Genomic DNA, 20393 nt, shown 5'->3' on the forward strand with positions numbered 1-20393 from the left:
ATTTTTCAGTGAGTTTCTGTGCTGAGCATTTCCTCCCTATCACATCTGAGCAGTCCATGTCACTATAGAGTCATACATGTGGGTGTATACACAGTGCTAAATGACAGCCCTCTCCCTCCCTCCTCCTCCATGCCCACCAACCAGCTAAACATTATGGGGGGGGGGGGTATATGTTGCTTAATGGAGGCCTCATCTCCCTGTTATTCTAGGGCACAGGCTGGAGAGGCGGAACACAGCATGTGACTGGCAGAAATCCACCCACACCATGTTATTGCTAAAAAATAATAAAGATTTGATTTCAAATATACATTTGTATGACAATTTAAAACAGTTTATTAATATTAATTATTTATTTTTACTCTGTATTCCAAAGGCTGTTTTTTTTTTTTTAACATGTGACCAGTAACTGAGGCCTAGAAGCTCCTCCTGCTTATGTTTCCCTGTAGACATGTTGGGAGAGAGCTGGTCATGTGACAGATGTACATTGATTAGGATGGTGTTTTTTTTCATTAAAATGACCGTAATAGAAGGGAAAATGTCAATCAAACAGTGTGTCTTTAGAATTTACGTGTTAATGCTTTCTGCAAGGTAAAGGGGAGCGAAAAAACTCAGACCTGAGGGTTATCTTGGTGGAAATATGATCCGAAAAAAAAATAAAAACACATACCCTTGGTTGCTCCAAAATATTTGGTCAGGTTGTGCGGTGTTACTCACTGATTACTCAATGATCAGACAATTATCAGGATGATATTGGTCAGCAAGGCAACAACCAAATCTCAAGTCATGTCTAGCCACACTTAGTGCCCGTTCACACTACCGCGACTTGTCAGGCGACTTAGCCACCTGACAAGTCACGCCCCGTTCTGTACTATGGAACCGTTCTAATAGGAGCGACTCAAGTCGCTCTGACTTAGAAAAAGGTTCCTGTACTATTTTTTGGGGCGACTTCAGGCGACTTGCATTGACTTCTATACAGATGTCGTTTTGCAAGTCGGCGCTGAAGTCGTGTGCAGGTCGCGTCTGTGAGTCGCGCTGCAAGTCGCGTCGCCCCTGTGTGAACGGGCACTCATACACGCTCCTTGTATACATCTGGCTGGGGTAAGGGGGGGGGGGCGTTGCAACATCTTCCTGGTGGGATGGCTCAGGGAGGTTAGAACAAGGATCCAAGCACGCCTGAGCTCATCCCTAATGTCCGTGGGTACATGCAGAGTTCCCATTAGGCCATTTTACCTGTTCCTTAAACGCGCTGGCTTGCTCCTCAAATCCATTTGCTGTGAAGTAACTGACAACATCATCCACAGCCCAATGTGCCGGATCCGGAGGTCTTCCATTCTCCACCGAGCTACAACAACAAATCAGAGGTAACTGAGGGTAATAGAGTTTGTTACTGCACAGGACAACAGAGCCCAGCCCCAAGCTTTCTGTATCAATTAAGGCATTTGTCAACATTAACCACCTCAATACAGTGCACTTACACCCCCTTCCTGACCAGACCAATTTTCAGCTTTCAGCGCTCTCACAGTTTGAATGACAATTACTCAGTCATGTAACACTGTACCCATATGAAATTTGCGTCCTTTTTTCCACACAAATAGAGATTTCTTTTAGTGGTATTTAATCACTAGTGGGTTTTTTATTTTTTGTGCTATAAATAAAATAAAACGTAAATTTTGTGAAAAAAATGCCTTTTTCTTTGTTTCTGTCATACATTTTTGCTAATTAGTAATTTTTCTTCATAAATTTTGGCCAAAATTTATACTGCTACATATCTTTGGTAAAAATAACCCACATTAATATGTATTATTTGGTCTTTGTGAAAGTTATAGAGTCTACAAACTATGGTGCCGATCACTGAAATTTGATCACATCTGATCAGGCCTTCAGTATATCAGGTGTATCTCATTACTTGAGACACTAACAAATCAGGAAAGTACAAATACCCCCCAAATGACCTCTTTTTAGAAAGTAGACATTCCAAGGTATTAAGTAAGTAGCATGGTGAGTTTTTTTAAGTTGTAATTTTTTTCCCACAATTCTTTGAAAAATTAAGATTTTTTTTTAATTATTATTTTCTTTTCCAATATTGTCATATTATCAGGTTATTTCTCACACACAGCAAATGCATACAACAAATTACACCCCAAAATACATTCTGCTAATCTTCCCGATTATGGCGATACCACATGCGTGAGACTTTTACACAGCCTGGCCACATACAGAGCACCAACATTGAAGTAGTACCTTCAGACGTTCTACGAGCAATGACAAATGACGCATCTCATTTCACAGCCACCTATTACACTTTTAAAGGCCCTGGAGTACCAGGACAATGGAATTTCCCATAAAATGACCCCATTTTGGAAAGCAAACATCCCAACGTATAATCTGTGATGCCGCGTACACACGAGCGGATTGTATGGCGTACTTAGTCCGTCGAAACACATTTCAGCGGACAATCCGCTCGTGTGTGGGCTTCAGTGGACTTTTTCAGCGTGCAGTCCGGAGTACTAAGTATTTCGGTTTTTTCGAAATTCTGTCCGTCGTACTTTGGTTTCAGCGGACAATACGGTCGTCAGTATGCTAGTTCGACGGACTAAGAATGGCGCATGCCCAGAAAGGATTTACACGGCGGAAGGGTGCTTTGCTGTGTCTTGGACTTCCTATTTCTAGTCCCGTCGTACGTGCTGTACACGTCATCGCGCAAGCTTTCGACGGACTGTTTGTGTATCTGTGTGTGGTCAAGTCCGTTCAGTGGAAAGTACGACGGACTGTCCGTCGGATTGTATGACGGACTAAGTACGCCATACAATCCGCTCGTGTGTACGCGGCATTAGGCATAATGAGTCTTTTGAATGGTTCATTTCTTTCCAGAAGTTTTTGGAATATGTGGAAAAAAATGAAAACGCATTTTTTTTTACACAAAGTTGTCAATTTATAAGATATTTCTAACACATAGCATGTATATAGCAAAAATTACACCCCAAAACACATTTTGCTACTCCTCCCGAGTATGGCGATACCACATGTGTAGGACTTTTACACAGCCTGGTCACATACAGAGGCCGAACATTGAAGTAGTACCTTCAGGCGTTCTAGGAGCATGAATGACACATCTCATTTCATTCCTACCCATCACACTTTTGAAGGTCCTGGAGCACCAGGACAGTGCAATTACCCACAAAATGACCCCATTTTGGAAAGTAAACACCCCAACATATATTCTATGAGGCATGGGCTGCAAATAGGTACTTGGGTACTCTGATGGGCTGCAGATAGGTACTCTAGTACTCTGATGGCCTGGTGACAGGTACTCGGGTACTCTGATGGCCTGGTGACAGGTACTCAGGTACTCTGATGGCCTGGTGACAGGTTCTCTGATGGCCTGGTGACTGGTATTTGGGTACTCTGAAGGGCAGTGATAGGTACTCAGGTACTCATATGGACTGTGACAGGTACTCGGGTACTCAGATGAACCCGTGACAGGTACTCAGGTACTCAGATGAACTGTGACAGGTACGCAGATGAACTGTAACAGGTGCTCGGGTACTCAGATGGACTGGGACAGGTACTCTGATGGGCTGGGACAGGTATTCGGGTACTCTGATGGGCTGGGACAGGTATTCGGGTACTCTGATGGGCCGTGACAGGTACTCGGGTACTCTGATGGGCCGTGACAGGTACTCAGGTACTTTGATGGGCTGTGACAGGTACTCGAGTACTTTGATGGGCTGTGACAGGTACTCGGGTACTCTGATGGGCCGTGACAGGTACTCGGGTACTCTGATGGGCTGTGATAGGTACTCGAGTACTTTGATGGGCTGTGACAGGTACTCGGGTACTCTGATGGACTGTGAGTGACATGTACTATGAGGGGTGGTGACAGGTCCTCTTTATTGGGGGGGCAATCAGTGTGATTGGTGTAAACTGTAAGAGTTCACGAGATGTTACCGCAATCTCCTCCTCACACACGATCGGTGTGTGAGGAGGAGAACCCGGTAACATCTCGTTACCGCGGTTTGCTTACATTTTAGTGATCTGCTGTGAAACGATCACAGCCGATCACGTGGGTAAACAGCCGGCCAATGGCTGTTTACCAGCGTCGGTGACGAGCAGTGTTCCCGGGGAACACGCCGCCACCAACATGCACGCGCAGCGCGCTCGCGATAGCGCGCATGCGCTGTGCACAGTGGGGGTGTGACCATCTGTGATTGGCCGTGACTTCATCACGGTCGATCACATGGTAAACAGCCATACCCAATGGCTGTTCGCCCCCTTCGGTGGCGAGCGGTGTCTCCGTGACACGCCACCACTGTAGAAACAGGGATGCGCGCGCACGATCGCCACAATAGGTCCGCCGCCTGACCATTTGACAGCCGGCGGTCGGAAAGTAGTTAAAAAAGCAAAAAAATATATATATACAGTATCTCCCAAAAGTAAGTACACCCCTCACATTTTTGTAAATATTTAATTCTATCTTTTCATGTGACAACACTCAAGAAATTACACTTTGCTACAATGTAAAGTAGTGAGTGTACAACTTGTATAACAGTAAATTTCCTGTCCCCTCAAAATGATAACCCAACCCGGCTCTAAACTCCTCCACAACTTTATCCCTGACCCATCTGGTGTGTTCCTTGGCCTTCATGATGCTGTTTGTTCACTAAGGTTCTCTAATGCCGCATACACGCGAACTGACTTTTCGACGGACTAGGTCCGACGGAATGAATCCGTTGGATATTACGATTGTGTATGGGCTCCAGCAGACTTTTTTTCCCAAAAGTCAGACGGGCCTAGAAATAAAACACATTATAAATCTTTCCGACGGACTCGAGTCCGGTCGAAAAAATCTGTCCGTCTGTATGCTAGTGTGACGGACGAAAACTGACACTAGGGCATCTATTTGCTACTGGCTATGAACTTCCTTATTCTAGTCCGGTCGTACGTCATCACGTTCAAATCCGTCAGACTTTGGTGTGATTGTGTGTGGCAAAGTCCGTTTGTTCGGAAAGTCCGTCTGGAAGATCTTCGGACCTAGTCCGTCGAAAAGTCCGGTATTACAAATCTCTGAGGGCTTCACAGAACAGCTGTATTTATATTGAGATTAAAGGTTGATACACACTATACAATTTGATGTAGATTTTTTTCTTCAGATTTACCAAAACCATATAATATGAGCTCAAAAGAACACTGCACTGCCTAAAAGATTTCAAATGAGCAGCCAACAGAACAAGTCTACTGAGACGAAACGCGTCGGGAGGACTCCACTGCCGCCAAAATTCTTTTACAAGCACTTGAAAAACTTTTAAAATGTAAGTGTGTTACTTTTTAATAAACTTTTCGTTGTCATATGGAATTACGCTATATGGTCTTCTCTATCCTTTTCCATTATACCGGTTGAAATTTGACCCCTGTGTGGAGACGGACCTTTTTGAAAGGTTTGGGGATGCAGTTCCACATATCGCATCCTATGTTGCCAGCTGACACTTCCAAGCTCTATTGACTCATAGAACGTAGGTTCTTTTGGGTCTGAGCTATTCGGTAAGCTCGCATCTTTACAGGTGGTGGTACTGTCACATTAGTGATTGCGTGTCAACATAAATCTTTTGGGGTCCCGAGGAATGCCCAAATCAAACCACGTGGGTTTTTTGCATGTTGGACTTTTTCACATAAAGACTTTTCTGCACGTTTTATACTCATTTATGTTGTAATAATTTAATTTTCTGTGCAAGTTCACCACCAGCCTATTTTCAGGTTTATACATGTGAGATGTTAATACCTGCCCGGGTTACAATTTTGTATCTTTTAAATTTGATACTAATTTCTTTCACTGATCATACTTTTTGTGCTTTTGGATTTGATATTATAATATTTTTTGTAATTTTATTTGATATCACTCTAGTACAGGTCACTAGTTTATTATTTTAATATTTTTTTTCACTTTTGCAAGGTAGGTGGTCCTGGCACATTCTAACCAGACTATCACATTTAGCGCTACTCTTTATATACCAATTTACATATAATATGAGGTCAACCCTTAAGAGTTTCAATTTGTATGCAATCAGGCGAGCCCTTGTATTACATGGTTTTGGTAAATCTAAAGGAAATCAGACAACAAAAGTTGTATGGTGTGTATGGGGTCTATGTTGCAGGTGGATTTACTAATTGGGTGACTTCTGAAGGAAATTGGTTCCACTAGCTTTTAGTTAGGGGTATCAGAGTAAAGGGGGCTGAATACAAATGTACACCACACTTTTCACATATTTCTTTGTAAAAAAAAAAAAAAGAAAAACATTTATTATTTTCCTTCCACTTCACAATTATGTGCCCCTTTGTGTTGGTCTATCACATAAAATCCCAATAAAAGACATTTACGTTTTTGGTTATAACATGAAAAAATGTGAAAAATGTTAAGGGTTATGCATACAGGCATACCCCACTTTTAATTACACAATGGGGTTTATTTACTAAAGCTGAAAAGTGCAAAATCAGGATCACTTCTGCATAGAAACCAATGAACTTCTAACCCCAGATTGTTCAATTAAAGAGGAAGTAAACCCTGATGAGTTTACTTCCTCTTTGATTCCCTGCAAAGGTAAAGCATAATGGACTACTATGCATCGCATAGTAGTCCATTATGTGTCACTTACCTGACACAGGAGCCAGCGAAGTCACCGCTGTCCCCTGTAGTCCGCCGCATCCATCTTCTTGGTGGATCTCGCCGCTCCGCCGCTGTCATTCGACGAAGCCGCGATGACGTCACTCCCGCGCGTGCGCACGGGAGCCGCCACTCGCGGCATATCGCCGTTGACAGCGGTGCCTGTGTTTTGGCAAATATCTCCTAAACTGTGTAGGTTTAGGAGATATTTCTTGGACCTACAGGTAAGCCTTAATCTAGGCTTACCTGTAGGTCAAAGTGGTTTGTAAGGGTTTACAACCACTTTAAGCTTTTGTAATAAAACCTGGAAGTTCATTGGTTTCTATGCAGAAGGGAGCCTGATTTTGCACTTTCCAGCTTTAGTAAATAAACCCCATTGTGTACTTAAAAGTGGGTTATACCTGTACTTTTTCAAGGCACTGTACATGCATTTAAGACAAACACTGACATTTGTTGTATGGAGACACAATGGAATTCTAAAGAGAGACATAGACACCCTTTATTAATTCCCCAAAATGTTTCATGTGAACCAACCCAAACTTACTTTTTAGAATCCACAGAGCCATTCTCCTTATTTTCCATGCTCCCTGCGTCCTGTGATTGGCTGGTGATTTCTTTGGTTTCCACAACTGGCGTGTAGGAAAATAAAAGCACATCAGTAAATTTGTGAATACCTAGATCCATGGCACATACATGACCTTTCCCTATACAAGCCCTGTGTTTCAAAGTGCTTTAAAACCCTTTTTCTGACTTGCCGTCCTCCCCTCCGGCCGCGGCCGATCTGACAACAACTGTGAACAAGATGGCCGAGTGTTTTGGCTGTGAACACTTTCCAGAGACAAGCAACGGCAAGAGGAATGCAGCGGGAGGGAGATGTGTCCGGCTCTGCATTCTTTTTGTCGTTTCTTGTCTCGGGAAAGTGTTGCCACTCATGTGTGGGGTGCTCTGGACACTTATGCCGTGTACACACGTTCGGACTTTCCAGCAGAAAAAGTCAGACGGAATCATTTTATCGGATATTCTGATTGTGTGTGGGCTTCAGTGGACTTTTTTTCTGATGGACCTAGAAATAGAACATGTTTTAAATCTTTCCAACGGAATCAATTCCTATCAGGAAAACCGTTCGTCTGTATGCTGGTCCGACGGACCAAAGACTACACATGGGCATCTATTGGCTACTGGGTATTGAACTTCCTTTTTCCAGTCCCTTCGTACGTCATCACGTTCTAAACGATCGGACTTTGGTGTGACCATGTGTAGGAAAGTCCGTTTCAGCGGAACTCCGTTGGAACAACCGTCAGAGTTTATTCTGACAGAAAAATCGGTCGTGTGCGTGGCATTAATCGTATACACACGGTGGGAAATTCCAATGGAAAAAGTCAGATCAGATTATGTTATCGGAAAATGCAATCGTGTGTGGGCTCTAGCGGACTTTTTCTGTTGGAATTTCCGATGGAAAAAATTTGAGAGCCGGATCTAAAATTTTCCAACAACAAAATTCGATTGGACTTTTTCTGATCGTGTGTAGAGAATTCCGACGCACAAAGTGCCACGTATGCTCAATTTGGAGACAAAGGCTATTGGCTACTAGCCTCTACGTAGTCCCATCGTTCATGTATAATGTCACCTCGTTCCAATCGATAAGATTTTCCATCAACTTTGTGCGACCAAGTTTATGCAACACAAGTTTTGGCCAAAATCAGACAGAAAAAATCTGAAGGATTTTGTGGTCGGAATGTATGACCGTGTGTATGGGGCATTACAGATACAGCTGGCCCTTTGAAGCGAATGTGGCCCCTATGAAGTAGAGTTTGACACTAATGCGTTTTTCAAGCATTTTTTTCCAGGCTTTTGGGCGTTTTTTTTTTTTTTTAAGCACATTTGCAAATATATTACAAGTTTTTTCAGGCATTTTTCATTTTTGTTTGAGCTGAAAATGCCTGAAAAAAAATAATAAACGCTCACTTCTCGCTGTTCAGGCATTTTCTATTGAAGTTCAGGGGCACAAATCTGCCTGAAAAGTAGCGGATGTACTTTTTGGAGTGACAGGCGGTGGTTTGCTACAGGTGACAGAACGCTCAGATGTGAACAGGGGCCATTAAAATGAAAGGGATTTTGCTCATTGAGCGTTTCTGTGCATCGAGCTGAAATTGTGAACAGGGTCTAAAAGGTGCCAACCTCCTGTATTCACAGGTCATCGGGCCGGCTGCTCAGCACAGGATCTGGAAGCAAGTGAAGATCACGCTGAGTAGTGGGTTCTACTTCAGTGATTTCCAGCTTCCGGGTCAGCTATGGCATAGCCATACACAGTACATCTACATTGGTCCAAGTTGGACCAAGGTAACTGTGTAAACATATAGTGCACCATGTCTGGAATTCATCCTTAAATATGAAAAGGTGTGTCTATCCTCAGCTGTGTATGTGTAGCGAATAGACAAAGTATTAACATTACATTAACTAGGCTAAGAGTAAGCAACCAGCACAGTTCCTCCCAATAAAACCAACAAAGGGGCCCAATGACACCAATGATGGGGCATAATTCCTCCCAATGATACCATTAATAGGACCCAAAGACACCAATTATGGGGCACAATTCCTCGCAATGACACCAACAATGGTGCCCAATGGAACCAATGATGAGGCATAATTCCTCCCAATGACACCAACAATGGGGCCCAATGACACCAATAATGAGGCATAATTCCACCCAATGACACCAATGATGGGGCATAATTCCTCCCAATGACACCATTAACCTCCCTAGCGGTAATCGCGAGTCTGGCCGGGTTGGGATTTTAATTACATAAGCGGTAACCCAGAGCCAGACTCGGGATCGCATCGCTCGATGCAGGGGAGGACACAGGGAGAGTTACTCACCTTGTCCCCTGGATCCAGCGATGTCCACCGCGCTGTGTGATCGAGTTGTCCTCCGCTCGATTCACAGTGCCGAATGCCGCCGAGCTCCGTTCCCTGCGACGTTACGGCGCACGGGAGCGGAGAACGGCGGCAAATTCAAAAAAGTAAAAACACACAAAACACACACAGCACTGTAATCTTACAGATTACAGTACTGTATAAAAAAATACACACCCCCTTTGTCCCTAGTGGTCTGTGCAGTGCCCTGCATGCACTTTTATATTATAAATACAGTTTTTTCTGCCTGAAATTTGGAGATTGTCCATAGCAACCAAAACATGTCCCTTTTTCAGTTTTTTTTGGATTTGATTACATTATTGAATAATTTTTATTATTCTTTATTATATTATAAACTTTATCATACCCGGGATGTCCGCTAGACTCTGGTTTGAAGAGATATCAGAGCGTTATTCCTAAGAATTACAGGACTACAAAATAAAAGCCAGATTTCTGTGCAAAATAATTGTACCGCTTTCAGCACCTAATTCCAGACTGAATCATACCGCCAGGGAGGTTAATGGGACCCAAAGACACCAATTATGGGGCATAATTCCCTCGCAATGACACCAACAATGGTGTCCAATGACACCAATGATAGGGCACAATTCCTCCCACAGACACCAATAATGAGGCCCAAAGATACCAATTATGTAGCACAATTCCTCCCACTGACACCAACAATGAGGACCAAAGACACCAATGATAGGGCACAATTCCTCCCACTGACACCAACATTGGGGCCCAAAGATACCAATTATGGGGCACAATTCCTCCCACTGACACCAACATTGGGGCCCAAAGATACCAATTATGGGGCACAATTCCTCCCACTGACACTAATAATGGGGCATTGTTTACTCCAATTGAAGCTGGAACATTTTGTACTCCTGATGGCCACAGTCTGGCCCCCCTCAAGTCTGAAGGACAGTAAACCACCCCTTTGTTTAAAAAGTTTGGGGACGCTTGGACTAGGCTATTGATGCTAATCACAGCATTATAGTAAAATGCCAAAACAGCAGATTCTGAAGAGTTAATAGGAGGTGCTGGAACCTGGAGGATTGTTTGTGTGATTGCTTTGTATTCCTGTCATTATATCATCAAATATTGCAGTAAAGGGAAGGTGTAGGTACAAAGAGTCTGAATATTGGGCTGGGAGCTTCTACACACTGTAGAGATTCTATAATCACCTTGGATTCATGTGCGGTGAGTTATTAAAGTAGAACTACAGGCAAAGCTTTTTTTTAGTTGTGGATAGAGTGGAGAGCAATTAGAACCTCTGCCAGGTTTTTATTGCTGTCTGTGCCCCCGTTAGGGAGATTCATCCTCTCTATATGTCTTGTTTACCATTGAAAACAAACGTAAAAGAAGATTACAAGTTTAGGCTGTCATAAGAAGATGGAATAGAAGAGAACCCTTTCAGGGCCAGTTCACACCACATGCAGTTCAATGCATTTTTTTCTGCACCAAAAACTCATGGAAAATAGGTTATATGGTTTCCAATGGCATAGTTCACACCGGTGCGTTCCAGTTCCAGAAAAAAAAGTTGAAAATTTTTCCTGCCCTGGACTGAACTGTAACGCAGGAAGTTGAGAGAAATCTCCCCAATGGGACATAAATGCCTTTAGTTCTACTTCAAAGCAGAGTTCCACCCTATATTAGAAGATTGGCCCCTGTCCCATTAAAGTTCAGAATGTTTTTTTTTTGTTTGTTTTTTTTAAAGCATATTACTTTTTCTGGTCAGTAAATAGCTTCACTTCTTCTGTACCTCGTACAGGTGAGGTACATTATATCCGGCCCCCGTTGGCTCCTGGGATGTACAGTATCTCACAAAAGTGAGTACACCCCTCACATTTATGTAAATATTTTATTATATCTTTTCATGTGACAACACTGAAGAAATGACACTTTGCTACAATGTAAAGTAGTGAGTGTACAACTTATATAAGGCCTCTTTCACAAGGGGTGGGTCAGTGATGATCCGCCCCCGTGGATATCTGCTTGCTCATCGGGGATCGATCCGTCGATCCCCGCTGAGCAGGAAGATGACAGGTCCGTCTCTGCACACTGCGCAGGGACGGACCTGTCAGAGCGCCGCTCTCCCCTATGGGAGATCGGATGACGACGGACCGCAGTGTCCGTGGTCACCCGATCCAATCCGCAGAGGGATGGAATAGTAGTTTTTTCTTCCGTCACACTTTTTCAGATTGGAGCGGGTCGGATGTCAGCAGACATGTCACCGCTAACATCCGACACTCCATAGAGTTGTATGGAGCATCCGTTCAGGTCCGCCTAAAAAACTGACAGGCGGACCTGAACCGCTGGCAACAAAAGTGAGTACACTCCTAAGTGAAAATGTCCAAATGGGCCATTTTCCCTCCCCGGTGTCATGTGACTCATTAGTGTTACAAGGTCTCAGGTGTGAATGGGGGAGCAGGTGTGTTAATTTTGGTGTTATCGCTCTCACTCTCTCATGCTGGTCACTGGAAGGTCAACATGGTACCTCATGGCAAAGAGCTCTCTGAGGATCTGAAAAAAAGAATTGCTGCTCTATATGAAGATGGTCTAGGCTATGAGAAGATTGCCAAGATCCTGAAACTGAGTTGCAGCACGGTGGCCAAGACCATACAGCGGTTTAACAGGACAGGTTCAACTCAGAAAAGGCCTCACTATGGTCAACCAAAGAAGTTGAGTGCATGTGCTCAGCGTCATATCCAGAGGTTGTCTTTGGGAAATAGACATATGAGTGCTGCCAGAATTGCTGCAGAAGTTTAAGGGGTGGGGGGTCAGTCTGTCAGTGCTCAGACCATATGCCGCATACTGCATCAAATTGGTCTGCATGGCTGTCATCCCAGAAGGAAGCCTCTTCTAAAGATGATGCACAAGAAAGCCTGCAAAAAGTTTGCTGAAGACATGCAGACTAAGGACATGCATTACTGGAACCATGTCCTGTGGTCTAATGAGACCAAGATAAACTTATTTGGTTCAGATGGTGTAAAGCGTGTGTGGCGGCAACCAGGTGAGGAGTACAAAGACAAGTGTGTCTTGTCTACAGTCAAACATGGTGGTGGGAGTGTCATGGTCTGGGGCTTCACGAGTGCTGCCGCCACTGGGGAGCTACAGTTCATTCAGGGAACCATGAATGCCAACATGTACTGTGACATACTGAAGCAGAGCATGATCCCCTCCCTTCGGAGACTGGTCTGCAGGGCAGTATTCCAACATTATAATGACCCCAAACACATTCCAAGATGACCACTACCTTGCTAAAGAAGCTGAGGGTAAAGGTGATGGACTGGCCAATCATGTCTCCAGACCTAAACCATATTGATCATCTGTGAGGCATCCTCAAACGGAAGGTGGAGGAACTCAAGGTCTCTAAAATCCACCAGCTCCGTGATGTCGTCATGGAGGAGTGGAAGAGGACTCCGGTGGCAACCTGTGAAGCTCTGGTGAACTCCATGCCCAAGAGGGTTAAGGCAGTGCTGGAAAATAATTGTGGCAACACAAAATGTGGACATTTTGGGCCCAATTTGGACATTTTCACTTAGGGATGTACTCACTTTTGTGGTTTAGACATTAATGGCTGTGTGTTGAGTTATTTTGAGGGGACAGCAAATTGACACTGTTATACAAGCTGTACACTCACTACTTTACATTGTAGCAAAGTGTAATTTCTTCAGTGTTGTCACATGAAAAGATATAATAAAATATTTACAAAATGTGAGAGGTGTACTCACTTTTGTGAGATACTGTAGGTGTCATCAATCCCAGAAGCCAATGGGCATCCCCCACTTCAATAAGTGCACCGTGCTTTGTACGCACTGCGTATGCGCAAGATCAGGAAGTGCATGCTGGGTATCCAGCAGCATCGTATCCCAGAAGAAGCTACGAGCGGGCTTCAGATGCCCATACTGAAGATGGGAGCATTCCGGTTACAGAGGTTACTGTAAGTACATTAAATAAATATATTTAAAAAAAGACTACATTTACAACATATGCCGGAATGGATTAGATAACCTGCGACTATTGGTTTAAGAAAAAAAAAAAAAAAACTGACTGGAACTCTGCTTTAATTAAATCATCACACCGTAATACTCAAGTCCAAAACTTTTTTTCATAACTCCTGTAAAGTTTATTCTAGCCATCTGTGCCCCATTGGGGAGATTTAACTTTACTTTCTGTTCTAAAGCCAAACAGGAAGTGAGAGGAAATCCCAGCTAAATACGAGAATCTCGTGGGGACCCCCCAGATCACCGGAACTAGTGTCCCCATTGGAAGAATCCCCCTCTATTACTGTTCTGGAGACAACCTAAAATTTGGGATTTTCTTTTGCTTACTCTTTCGATGATAACGATGAACAGGACACATAGGGGGTGAAGCTCCCTAACGGGCGCACAGACAGCGATAAAAACTGACAGGTGTTCTAATCCCTCTCCACTCCATCCAAAACTAGAAAAAAAAGTTTTTCCTTTAGTTATACTAAAGTTATACTGGCCCACTACCTGTACCTGATCCTATGGCCGTCCCAGCCTTCTGACTGCAGGCTTGTCGCTGCTTTTCAAATGCAACATTGAAACAGTGTCACAGATTTAAAAATACTGTATTTCAGTATATAAGGTAAGTGTACTGCAAAAATAAGTGTGAAATTAAAGACTTGCCTGGGTGTAAGAAGATGCCCCCTTTGTGTTCTGTCAGGTTAGGAAACCTATTGGAACGCATAGCTGCCATGTTGGAACGCATGGTGCATGCACAGTCTTTTGCTCAGATTGTCACTTCTGTTACATTTTCTGATGGGTAGAGGTATTCTGACAGGACACCGGCAGGGAGCCCCAGAAGAGGAGGGAAAGGGTCACTCTCTGCAATGTGCAATGCCATTGTACAGAGCAAGTAAATATAAACCTCTCTCTCTAAGGCCGCGTACACACGGGCGGATTGTCTGCCCAACTAAGTTCGTCAGACAATCCGACAGACAGTCCGTTCAACTTTTGAATGAACGGACTTGACCACACACGATGAACAGACAGTCCGCTGAAAACTTGCGTGATGATGTGTACAGCACGTACGACGGGACTAGAAAAACGACGTCCAATACACTGCAATACAACCTTCGGCCGTGTAAATCCTTTCTGAGCATGCGCCATACTTAGTCCGTCCAACTTGCCTACACACGAGCGGACTGTCCGCTGAAACCAAGTTTGGACGGACAAAACCAAGTTTGGACGGACAAAATTACGGAAATTCCGAAAGACTAAGTCCGTCAGACTGTCCGCTGAAAAAGTCCGCTGAAGCCCACACACGAGCGGATTGTCCGCTGAAACACGGTTCAGCGGACTAAGTTGGGCAGACAATCCGCCCGTGTGTACGCGGCCTTATAGTGTAGGGGAAAAAAGTCTTTACATTCACTTTAACTACTTCCCGACCGGCGCATGCCGATGTACATTGGCAGAATGGTACGGACAGGCAAATGGGCGTACAGGTACGTCCCTTTAAATTTGCCGCTGTGCCATCTCGTGTGCGTGCCATTTGGGACCTCCGTGAGTCCGATTTCGGGTACCACAGACTCGATAATATACTCGATAATATACAGCCTCATGCTAGGAAACTAAGCTCCATTTCACGCTGAATAAACTAAATCATTAATGTATCTTAAATAGAAAACAATTTTTAGATAGATTTTTAGTCTAAAAGCATTTTATGAAAATTTGAAGAAGAATTTGATAAAAATCATTGATTTGTATCCACCCTGCTGTCAGGTTTCTATTCCTGTCTGTGCCCCCATTAGGGGATACATGCGCAGCATCGTGCACATTCTAAAGAAGATTGGCAGGTAGGTTTGTTTTATTGCAGAAGTGACATAGTAGGGGGGATTTACTAAAGGTAAATAGACGGTGTACTTTGCAAAGTGCAGTCGCTCCAGAGCTTAGTAAATGAGCAGAAACTCTGCTGACTTCCACCATCCAATCATGCGCAAGCAAAAACGCTGTTCCTTTTAATTTTCCTTGCATGTGATTGGGTATTCTTCGCAAGGTGAAGCTTTGCCTCATTTACTAAGCTCTGGAGCAACTGCACTTGCAGAGGGCACAGTCTATCTGCCTTTAGTAAATCCACCTCTGTGTGTCTCTTTTCCGCTAAAGAGCCTGTCTGTTTGCAAATATTTATTTTTTTCAATTTTGTTTTATACTCCCAATGAATCAATAAACACCGAGCACTTTATACAGTATGTGGCTTATTATTATTGCTTGTATTAATCAGCTGGAATGCAGACTGCATAAGAACTAGAGTGCATGCTAGCATTGGCTTTTACTAAAATAATCACATCATACTGGGTGAAGGTTGTACAAAAAACATCATCATTCAGGAGTATATTAGGCACGCGGGCAGTAAAAGGCTGAAAATATACCCAGCATGAAAATTCCGGGCATTTTCTTGGGTACAGGAAGTGGTAAGTGCTGCATAAAGCCTGCCACACAAGTGACTGGCTGTACACGGTCACATGTGTAAACGCAAATACTTCTGTGCGTTTGCGTATATATTGCGTCACACGTTTCTCCAATGCGGAATTTTCACGTTCGGGAAATGTATCATATGCGGTACACTGGGCATTGGAAAGTGCCTGGGAAATTTACATTGGGCATATTGTCAGCACATGCCCATGTGCACGAGGCCTTATATTTATATAAAGCCCTGGCCTTAGAAAGAGATCAATAAAAGAGACACCACAAAGACAACTGCTAAAAAAACTGTGCAATGCACAGAGCATAAAAAAGTCGGACTAAATGAGTGTAAGGGACAGTTCACACCTTAGAATCGGAGTCCGGGTGATTTTCTGCATACAGCTTTCAGGTGAGTAAAAAGGGGGGGCTGCAGCACTACAGAAGGTTTTTTCATCTTAATGCATAGAATGCATTAAGGTGAATAACCATAATACCACGTACACACAGTCTGAGTTTTCATAGGAAAAATCTTGGATGGTCTTTCTGACGGAATTCTGCTTGAACTTGACTTGCATATACACAGTCACACAAAAGTTCTCGGAACTTTCGACCTTCAAGAACGCGGTGACGTACAACACTACGATGAGCCGAGAAAATGAAGTTCAATGCTTCAGAGAATGCGTCAAATTGTTTCCGAGCATGTTTAGGAATTTTGCGCGTCGGCATTGCTACAGACGATCAGAATTTCCGATCAGAACTTTTTCCGTTGGAAAAATAGAGAACCTGCTCTCCATCTTTTGCTGGCGGAATTCTGATGGAGCATACACACAGTCAGAATTTCTGACCAAAAGCTCACATCAGACTTTTCCTGGTGGGATTTCCGATTGTGTGTACAGGGATTGAGGGTTTACAACCCCTCTAAGTTAACGCATTCAAGTACAGTTCAGTGCAGAAAACATGCAGCATGTTCTACTTTTTTTTCTGGAACTAAAATGCACTGAAACTGACCACACTGGTGTGAACTATGCCACTGAAAACCATATAACCTACTATCCATGCGTTTTTGATGCAGAAAAATAACTGTGAACTGGCCCTAAAAGGGAAAAAGAGAAGAAGAGAAAAAGAAAAAGTAAGGAAAAAGTGAAATGCGATTTAACAGATGACAAGAAAACCACTTAGGCCTCATTCACACTTTGGTGATCTGGGAGCGCATGCAGAAATGTGCGTTTCTGTGTGTGTTCCCGAGAACCAAAGCTAAAACATGCATCGTGCTTGTGGTGCCATTATGTATTATTGACGCCCCCAAATGTGGCTTGGAGATGCAGATTTTGTCACACGAAAAATGTACCAAAATGCGCATTACAAAAAACCTGTGAGGATTGAAGGAGCTACTTTGGCACATTCGTCGCCAGTAGGGCAGCCCGTTCACACCGGCTAAAGTGTAAGGCGTCAATGGTTCCCAACACCAGTGACAATAACAAAAACAGAAGACAGAAAAGAAAGCATCGATTACAGAATACAATTCGACTAAAACAACTTTACAGCAGAAATCTAGAACTGTTCTGAATCTGGCCATTATCTCTTTTTAACTTTGTATATGGTTACTGTAGGAGGTGGATCTCATATCTATGGAGGTACAAATATGGTGATGCTTTTACACAAATGTGGTGTGTATCTATATACAATGTAAAAACTCTGAGCTACAAATAACTGGGACACATGTGACACGGAAATATTGAAACTCTTCATATTTTTCTTATTGTACTAAAAAATATAAATATGCTAATTAGCCACTAAAGGGCACACTTTCTGCCTTTGCTTAAAGTATATGTCAACCCAATCAGTAAAGTATTACAGAACCTTCCGCCTATTAATGTGATAGTAAAGCACAACCAATGTGTAGCACTGCAATGCAATACGGAGAATGTGTATATTATCAAACATGACTGCCTCCGTGTACATATAAAAGGACAAACTTTACACGTCAACAAAGAAAATTAAAACAATGGCACATATTGGAAAGATTATTTCAATGCAGCTGATTTCTATGGATGCTTATCTAAAAATATATATATATATAAATAGACAAGACTGCAAATGTACTTTAAAGACTGCAAGTCTCAGTTAAATGGAGAACAGCAGGACTATCCTCCAGAGACAGCGCTGACAATGAGAGAGGAGGCAGATGAGGATCTGCAATGCTGCTTACAGAGGAAATAGTACAAATCAGACTGACCAGAGTGCAGGACAGGAAAAGAGAGAGAGAGAGAGAGAGAGAGAGAGAGAGAGAGAGAGAGAGAGAGAGAGAGAGAGAGAGAGAGAGAGAGAGAGAGAGAGAGAGAGAGAAATAAAGAAAGAAAAAGAAAGTGAATTGCTAGAGGAAAGAGAGTGATGGGAAGCAAAGAAGAAAGAGACAGAAAAAAAAGAAAGAAAGAAAAAACTGATAGCTAAAAAGAAGAGAATGATAGGAAGGAAAGAAGAAAGAGAAAAAAAGAAAGATGAGCGTAAGAGAAAGTAAAGAAGAGAGAGGAGGAGAAATAGGAGAAAAGAAGCAGAAAGCTAGAAAGGAAGAGCAAATAAGAAAGAGAGAAAAATGAAGAGAGTGTGAGAAAGAGCACAGGGAAAGAGAATCATAAACAAAATTAAGAGAGAAAAGGAAAAGAAAAAAACAATAGCTAGAGGAAAGAGAGAGGAAGGAGGAGAGTAGTGGAGTGGAGAGGAGAGTAGTGAAGTGGAGAGGAGTAAAGAGGAGTGGAGTGGAGAGGAGAGGTGAGTAGTAGAGTGGACAGGAGTGGGGAGGATAGGAGAGTAGTGGAGTGGAGAGGAGTGGAGTGGAGAGGAGATGAGAGTATTAGAGTGGAGAGGAGAGTAGTGGAGTGGAGAGGAGAGGTGAAGAGAGTAGTGGAGTGGAGTGGAGAGGAGTGGGGAGGATAGGAGAGGAGTGGAGAGGAGATTCGTGTTGTGGAGAGGAGTGAAGAGGAGTGGAGTGAAGAGGAGTGGAGTGGAGAGGGGTAGAGTGGAGAGGAGAGTATTGGAGTGGAGTGGAGAGGAGAGAAGTGGAGTGGAGTGGGGAGGAGAGCAGTGGGGTGGAGAGGAGATTAGTGGAGTGGAGAGGAGTGAAGAGGAGTGGAGAGGAGTGGAGTGGATTGGGGTGGAATGGAGTGGGAAGGAGTAGAGTGGAGAGGAGAGTATTGGAGTGGAGTGGAGAGGAGAATAGTGGGTGGGGAGGAGAGGAGAGTAGTGGAGTGGGGAGGAGAGGAGAGTATTGGAGTGGAGTGGAGAGAAGAGAAGTGGAGAGGAGTGGAGTGGAGAGGAGTGGAGAGGTGAGTAGTGGAGTGGAGAGGAGTTGAGTCGAGTGGGGAGGAGAAGAGAGAACTGTTGATCGGCAGAGAGATGAGCATTGGACAGGAGAAGAGGGGGAGGTGATTGGAGGGGTTCAGGGCTCCCAGAATAGAATATAGAAGAAATGATGAGTAGAGATGAGAGCACACAGTATATAGGAGAGGAGATCTCCGCACTGTGTAGTTGTGGGGATCAGACAGCCATTATATAATGCTCAGTCCCTGGTGACAGGAGGAGGGGGAGGGGCAGGACACAGTGCCAGGGACATTCTTGGGGCACACACTGCCCTACCCCACCATTTCTCCCCTCTTACCCCTCTTCATTGCTGCATGCCAAAGCCTGAGCTTCCTCCCTTCCATGCACAGTGCACATAGAAGCTGCTATCCGCCAATCAGAGAAGCCCGGCAGGCAGAGAGCATGCAGGGAGATGTAGTCCAGGCAAGCAATTGTCTTCCTAGCCGGAGGATCGTTCAGCGGCAGAACAGGCAGTCTCACCTGTGACACGTATAGCAGAGTGCGGGGGGGACAATGGAGGATCTGTGATCGCTCTGCCCCCTCCTCTGTCCTCATGTCTCCTCTCCACTCTCATCTTTATATTTCCATACATAAGAAGATAAAACATTCCAATGAATTAATAATACAACAATGTACTAGTGAAGGAGATGGAAATACAAACAATGACATCTCATATACATTGTACAGCTGAGCTCCGGGGAGAATAAAAATGGACTCTCAATGATTTATAAAGAAGTGCAGCCAAAGGTTTTTCGGTGATAGGTCTCATGCAGGTGTCTGGGGTGCACTTACTTTTGCTCTCTTGTGACCCAGAATCATCCATCAGTGGGCTGATGTCACCGAACTGCTCCAGCCTTTGAGAGGAGCCTGACAATAATGTCGTGATCCGCCCAGATGCCCCACCAGCAGTTGGCTCAGCCTCTCAGCACACCACCAAGAGCCTAAGCTGGCCAATCCTGCCCCCTCCACAGCCAGACACTCCAGTGAGCGCTGGAGGGGCAGAGCAGAGAGCGGTGACAGTCAGAGTGAAC

At 43.9% G+C, this 20393-nt stretch overlaps 1 protein-coding gene across 1 annotated transcript in view; it reads right to left on the reverse strand.

Annotated features, from left to right (window-relative positions):
• Positions 1 to 19749, reverse strand: part of SAMD13 (sterile alpha motif domain containing 13) — a 33170-nt gene extending 13421 nt beyond the window's left edge. The window contains exons 1-3 of the mRNA XM_077450356.1: positions 19661 to 19749; positions 7200 to 7284; positions 1231 to 1342 (exon numbers count right to left, since the gene is read on the reverse strand). Coding sequence (XP_077306482.1) covers positions 1231 to 1342; positions 7200 to 7284; positions 19661 to 19706 — 243 coding nt within the window. The 5' untranslated portion in view covers positions 19707 to 19749. The remainder of the gene's footprint in view (positions 1 to 1230; positions 1343 to 7199; positions 7285 to 19660) is intronic.
• Positions 19750 to 20393: the final 644 nt, after the last annotated feature.

This window comes from Lithobates pipiens, unplaced genomic scaffold (assembly GCF_037356315.1).
Source record: "Lithobates pipiens isolate NorthernLeopardFrog02 unplaced genomic scaffold, aLitPip1_a1.2 Scaffold_23, whole genome shotgun sequence".
NCBI classification, from domain to species: domain Eukaryota; kingdom Metazoa; phylum Chordata; class Amphibia; order Anura; family Ranidae; genus Lithobates; species Lithobates pipiens.